General features: G+C 39.8%; 1 protein-coding gene across 1 annotated transcript; it reads right to left on the minus strand.

Annotated features, from left to right (window-relative positions):
- Positions 1-3,721: 3,721 nt before the first annotated feature.
- GPR37 (G protein-coupled receptor 37 (endothelin receptor type B-like)) lies at positions 3,722-5,913 on the minus strand (the record flags this gene model as incomplete). Its single annotated transcript, XM_009579541.1, has 2 exons — positions 3,722-5,542; positions 5,799-5,913. Coding segments are annotated over 2 exons (934 nt in total), but the record flags the coding sequence as incomplete, so codon positions are not given.
- Positions 5,914-7,280: the final 1,367 nt, after the last annotated feature.

The raw sequence follows: 7,280 nt of genomic DNA on the forward strand, positions 1-7,280 counted from the left end.
CCATCCAGGAGACACAAAAATCCACAACTTTCTACCACAGAAGAATCAATATGGCCATGGGTAGCATATATATTCCAAAACAAGCTTGGGTTCAAATGTCTGGGTTAGTTCAGGCACTTGAAAACTGCTCATTTGTCAGCTGAGCATTTTACCAACCAACCTGGAGGCTACTTTTGAGTCACAGTTTCTCCATTTCTCTGACAGTAGCTGTTCCCCTTAGAAACATTCCATGGACCAGAGAGTGAACAAAAGAGATTGTTTCTACAGCACAGTGGCTTAGGTCAGCGGTGTTGGTACTGAGGCTGAAGTCTCTACTTCAATATTTAATTACCAAAAAAAGTTGGAACAACTCCAGCATATCTATCACCACAGTGGCTATGCCTTTCTGATGGGATCTTGAACGACCAAATTCAAGTCTTAGCTATAAATTAAGCAGAGCAGGACTTTGAATCTAGCTCTTCCATCCTAGAAATAACAGCACCTAAATTTTTGATTCACCAGAACATGCACAAACATATATATGCTGATGCTACTGTGCTAAGCCTGTATCTACCAGCAGTCTGCAGCCACCTTAGATGTGCTCTTCATACACACACAAGGCTGGGCCCAGCTAAGGAGACACTTATTTTGAGCAGGTTTTGCCTTCAGTCTTAATTCCACCACAGTAACAAGGGGATGATGTAAGTGTTTTGTGAGTTTTGTTAATGTCACCTGGCAAAAAAAGCCCAGAAGCAGTTCACTGATGTATTTGAGAACATCAACAGCAGTTAGGCGCACATAGGGCAAGTTGCATATATTTGTACTGTGCCTAAGACAACGGCTCACAGATCCTGGGAGAGATTTTGAATACTCTTGTTGTTTAACGAATTTGGAGAAGCTACTCAGAGTTTCAACAGCAACTTACATTTCATAGAATCTAGTTTGCCTTTGAGTGCCATGAGCACAATATGGCAGTCTCACCATGCAGCCTAACATCACACAATTTCTTATGAAGAGATGTAGGACAACATGCTTGGAAACCTCTGCATGGTCTTTAGAAGCCATTCCCAGAGCTGCTGGAACAGCAGCTGTGGAAGCTTACATGTGGGTCCTAATGACAGAACAGGAGCTGAGCAAGTCAGTGAGGTGATTTAAGGGCAGGAGTTATTTAAGGTTGGATGCAGGAATTTATCTGGGAAGGGGTAAAATAAGAGATTTCTTCTAACTGAGCAAAATTTGTCAATACTTTATCGTTTGTACTTTGGCCTACACAAAGGTCATATTTTTGATACAGGTCATGAAACATGATCTCATTGGAGATACTGGAACTCATAGTAGTGTTTTATGGTTTTTAATTTCTTAATGGGACCAGGGCTGGGACAATAAGTGTTAATGTATTAAAGGTTTACATACCTGAGAAGTATAAGGCTTTCCCACTTCACAATCTGATTTTCCATTCCATCACTCTTCTTTTATGTTGATCACCATGCTCTGCATGTTTCTCTATTCTATGTAAAAGAATTAAATCCTTGCCACAAACATTTCCAAATCTTCATTCATCAGTCCATTAAATGCCCTCTTTTTAATAGACAAATGCCTTACAGAACTGGATTCAAAACAGACAGAAATGGCTTCTAAGAATATTAAAGAAAGAAAAGCAAACACCAGGAAAATTTCAAGAGTTCAGACCATCAATCCCAAAAGTAGGAAGAAAAGCAATGCAGTTCCCCATCTTTAACAAAAGGAATCATTTATCATGACACTTAAATGCATTAACAAGCCACACCTGCATCAGAATGGCTGCGACAATGCAAACCTGCTAATGTGGGATTAGTTTAACCAATTTAGAGAACAAATTAGAATGAAAGGGTGTCTTGCATGTCCGATTGCTATGGAGGTCCAAGGCAGGGGGGAGAAATAGCTGTGAAAAATGCTCTTTCAGCAGCAGAAAAGGCAAGGTTACACTGGGTACAAAGAAGCCGCGCTGAATACAAGGCTGGAGAATGCTCCACCACACAAGCAGGAGGGTTATTTCCAAACACAGCATTACTGATCTTCAAATTCTACCTTCTCCAATGACTTTCTAAATCTCTTTTTTGCTGATATTTTTTTCTCCAGTAGGATTAGCACACACATATTGTGGAAATGTTTCAATAGAGAAGCCAACTGCACCACTCTGGGACACAGAGCGTTTAACCTGGGAGCGAGCAGCATTCCTTGGCAGAGCTTACATGTATCCACTGCAGACTGGAAAGCTGGAAGCACCTAACGTCCAAGGCAATGGGGGACTTTTCCTGCCCCAGTGCAGTCTTGCACCCAAGTTGGCAAAATGTCATAATTTAATATTCCCAAGTAATTTCTATATTTCCTTCTTTAAAAAAAAAGTGCTTCCTCCCATTCTGCTGTTCCTTTCTCAGGTCCTTGAGCCACTGCTCATGCTGGGACTGAAAAGGCAGCTGAGAGAAACAATTCAGCAAGCAACACAATGAAGGAACAAAAGGGGAGGTTTTATTCCCATTCGTTATAAATATTGGCACCTAAAAAAGAAGCATAGTACAAATCAAAATGCAGCGATGGGAATATGTATTTGAGCAGACACAGGCACCACAGTGAGGAGATTTTGGTTTTATCTTTCTCTTTAATACCTTTCATAGTTTATTGAATGTAATCAAGCAATGTGAAGTCAGTGAAGGGTTTATAAAGAAGGGACAGTTCCCCCATCTTCAGAAGCGATTGACCATCTTACAAAACTATTTTAAAAACGTAGGTATTTTAGCAAGTCCTAAACAGAAACACATATTTAAATTTAGGTCTGTGCTTAAAGCAGATTGCTTTGCTAGGGTCCAATGTCTGAATCAAAAATCAGAAAAAGAACTCAAGTGTATATATATATTTGGATTCATATTCAGATTAATTAATTTCAACTGCTTTTCAGTTGAAATTATTATAGATTAAAATGGTAAAGAAAAAGAAGAAATACTGCTTGTCCAAGCAGATACAAAGATTAAACATATTAAGTCCAGAATCTACAAATAAAAAGTAGACTCCTTTCCAGAAGTTACAGCAAGTTCTTTAACATATTTAGAGGCAGGTATGGGGAAGTAAGACTACATCAGTTACAGTCACTGTTAATTTCAAAGGACAAATGCATGGGATTTTACTTCTGCACATAGTATTGCAATTGTATTATTTATTTAATTAGTATTAAAATATAAGCTAATTATAACAAATTCAGTTCCTTAGCATGTGTCTACACTTCAGTCCGCTGCCCAGTGTAAACACAAGCCAGCTTGCCTGCCAAGAACAGTCTGTCTACTTCAGCCAAGAAGTGGGGCAAATAAGCTCTGCTGGTTCAGATAGGCACTTTCCAGTCCCCAACCTGGCTTGCTTAGAACAACTTTAGATTTTACTGTATCGCGCTGTTGCTGGCAGTGTTGACATACCCTCATTTTAATAACTCTGCAGACAGCAAGAAGCCATCAGCAAAACACGCCGTGGTTCTCAAAAACAGCTTCAGAGCTGTGAGCTGCTAGTGAATAGCAGTCTCTGTGAGAGCACCATGATTTATAATCGGTATACAGAGCCCCCATGATTAATATTCATGCTACATATCCCAGAATAAATAGGAGATGCCAGTCTGATCCAAAGCCCTCTGAAATTGATGGAAATCTTTCCATTGACTGCAATGGGCTCTGGGTCAAGCCCCAAGCGTCCAAGTGTGTTTATACCTTTTAAAAAAGAAGGAATTCACTCTCCACATGTTTCAGTCCCTCACATTTATTGTCAGCAAACCTCTGGCAAAAGAATGCCTTCCTCTGCAGTGGGACTCTCTCTGAAGCCAGTTGGAGCTATATATACAGAGACTGAGAATCTCAATGTAAAACCAATAACTTTGGAAAGAAAAATTGGAAAGAAACTTGTTTTTGAAACCACACAAGACAAAATTTAGTGAGAAAGCAAATCTTTCTTCACAAGAAGTACAAAATAACTCAGGTTTTATATACCTGCAGGTTAAGAAGGAACTTTTCAATGAGGCACACTGAACCTTTGTAATATACATTAAAAAAACCACTCATGTAAATCTAATACCATTATAGCCATCTTCCTTAAACACTGTAATTATAGCCTCCAAGGGTAAGTACATGAATGGTGAATTAAATATGGCTGTTTAAATTATTTTATGCAAAGCAAAGATTTTTTTACTTATTAAAGGAACTTAATACTACTTCTAGGTGTCCTTGTTAAATGCAGATTGACAATGAAGTTAAAGAATAAAACCTCATTTATTTTTATGCTACTTCATAAATTTTCTGAAGTCCAGGTCCTCTCACAATAGTTTACAGTAATTGGATTAAAACTATCTTCAAATACTTTCCACCACACCTTTTACATGAAACATCTTGCAAAACCCACAGTGTCTATATAATCATTTTACAGTGATTATCAAAAAAATACTATGGAATTAAATAAAAGTGGATTGATATGGATTCTCCTCCCCAAACAATAAAATCCTAGCACCATACAAAATATCATGATTTAAAACTGAGTGCTGGCTCTCCTTCTCTCTCTTTCTTTCATTTTAATAACCAAACAAATTATTTTCCAAAGCACGACTGTTAATATGCGGATTGGTTTCCAGAATAGGTTTCAATAATAATTTTTTTTCCTTGCATTTTGCTTCAAGAAGAAAAGTATGAAGCAAAAAGGAAAGAAAAAGATACGGGAAATAAAGTCCTAAGGTCAATTAACAGTGGGTCCCCACAGAGGCAAAAGTGGACATTTCGCGACGGATGGTACTGAAAGGGGAGAGCTCCAGTTCTGTGGTGTACTCATTGTCATTGTCATCACTTGTCACTGTTGAAGACTTCTGGATGCATTCATCACAGCAGCAACAGCAACACTCCATAAAGGCTCGGCTGAAAGGTTTACAGAGGCAGAAAAGGAGAACTGGGGTAACACAGGACTTAAAGAACAAGAGGAACTGACTAATGAGATGGAGGAGGTCCATAGTCTGCCGAGAGACCCCTGTGGACATGTAGGCAGTCACAATGTTGCAAATGTTTTCAGGAATGATGCAAAACCCATATAAAATGGTCAAAGCCACCACTGTGCAGTTCATCTGACTTTCCAGCTGGATTTGTCGCTTGTTCCCTCTTGTGCAAGCCTTTTCCGCCCTCCTGATTTTCCTTGCCGTTACCAGGGAGCAGGTAATAGTGAAAAGGGTAGGCAAACAAAAATAGCAGCCAAAGTACCACCAGAGCCTTGCCCCATCGTAAGTGAGAGCTAACACGTAGATGGTGTCAGGCAGCGCGGTGGAGATCTTCACCACGCACCGCTCCCCCGGGGGGCTGCCGCTGTATTCGGGGTCCTCCTTTGCCAGCTGGCGCAGCACGACCTCCGGCAGGGCCAGCAGCAGCGCGCCCACCCAGATGACGGCCAGCTTGGCCGTCGTCGAGGTGCAGTTTTCGATCATCTCGTAATACATCTGCACGTTGGTGGCGGCACGAAATCGGTCGATGCAGAGGGCACAGAGGGTGAATGTGGTGACTCCGAGAGAGGCTACCTGGGAAAGAGAAAAGGGAATGCAAGTTAATACAGGTGCTGACTGGAAAAAGAAAAAAAAGGAAAAAAGGGGAAAAAAAAGGACAGCCACAAGAGTACAGTCCATTATTCAGTGGAGAGTGGGAAAACTTCATCTCCTTCAAAAGTCCCCTGGTCCCCTGTTGATGGCAGCCTTCTTAGAGACGGAAGATGAAGGCCTGAACTCACTCAGGCTAAAGGAGGAATTAATTTGTTGTACATTGGATGAAAGCTCTTACCATTAAGCTGTTCTCTGGAAGAGGTTTATACGCTTTCATAGCTAAAGAGAGCTCAATTTGTACTCGGAAACACCAGTCAAGTCTAGCCCCTTGACTGACAAAGGCAAAGGAAAACCTAGTTTAGGGGTATCAGTGTAGGAGACAGTTAAGCACCATGGTGCTGAGCACCACCAAAAGAAGCATCCCAGACAGAACCTAGCTTCCAGTGTTTGCTGAACTATCATCTAGCATGCATCCCAAAGGTACATCCTTCTGTTTTTCTGCCTACAAATATTCATTTCAGCTTGGTGTCATCCTCTCCTGGGGGCCCATGCAAGCATCTGTGCAACGCTGAGTGGAAAAAAAATTGGGGAACTGACCGATATGTAAAACTAAACCCCTTCCCCCCCCATTTTTCTAAGGGATGTTTTTCAGAAAGATCAGTTCCACCACAGGGGTTGGAATTTAAGTCAAAAAGGGAGAGATGGGAGAGTCTTTCTTTAGCAGAAGTAGGAACCTACGCCCACATCACGTGTTCATCAAGCATGCAGGGGACCGAAACCTTCCATATCTACAAAATTTAGGAACCCTGTGGATTAGGCATCTACTGAATGGAGTATGTCCCAACAACTGTTTTTGTGGACTTAGGCTTTCAAGTGAAATTTTGATGGGGTGTAGGCACATAAAGTCACCCTGTACTGTGAGTTCAAAGAGACTGTTTCTGAAATCTTCAGACTACCAGAGCCTGTGCAAAACTGACCTTCACTACAATAGTTAGCCTTTAATAATCTATTTTCAACATTTCATTTAGAAAAAATTCACAGGAAAATCCAGGCTTAATTTCATAGGAAACATCCTGTAGGACAGTGTACTGCAGGCCAGGAGAAATGGCCAAAGTTTCATTGTTTAAATGATTTAAAGATGGATTGGACAGAGCTCTCAATTATATACTGTAAGGAGCAAGTACAGAGCAATGCATATGTTCTCTAGCTTTAATAACCATCATTCTATGCATGAATAGAAATCTTGTACTGTCATGAAACATAATTTCCTATCATTTTATCCTGTTTATAATTAAATTTCCTAAAAAGAAATTTGCAAGAAGACTGTATACATTTTGGCCTAATCCTATTTCCAATAAATTCAACTTCAGTTCAAACTCAAAGCAGAACTCCCATTAACTTCAATTGGAGAAAGATTAGGTGCCCTGTTGCACTCTAATTCATTTATTTTCTTGGGTTTGCATGCTTGTGTTATGCTGAAAACGTGTCGATACAAAAGAAAAGAAACTGTTAAATAATATTCCTAAAAAATGTAAAGAATACTTACTTTTATCATGAATAAACAAAGTGTCTGTGCAATTAACTGGGAAATCTAGAGTAATATTAGGCAGTTCACCATAATTTTGCTTACCCAAATTTGATGTGCAATGATATATTTAAATTTCATATAGGTAGATTTAAAAAAATACTTTCTGATTTCCACCATAATTTTGAAATATTC

The sequence above is a fragment of the Fulmarus glacialis genome, unplaced genomic scaffold (assembly GCF_000690835.1).
Source record: "Fulmarus glacialis isolate BGI_N327 unplaced genomic scaffold, ASM69083v1 scaffold44546, whole genome shotgun sequence".
Lineage (NCBI taxonomy): Eukaryota > Metazoa > Chordata > Aves > Procellariiformes > Procellariidae > Fulmarus > Fulmarus glacialis.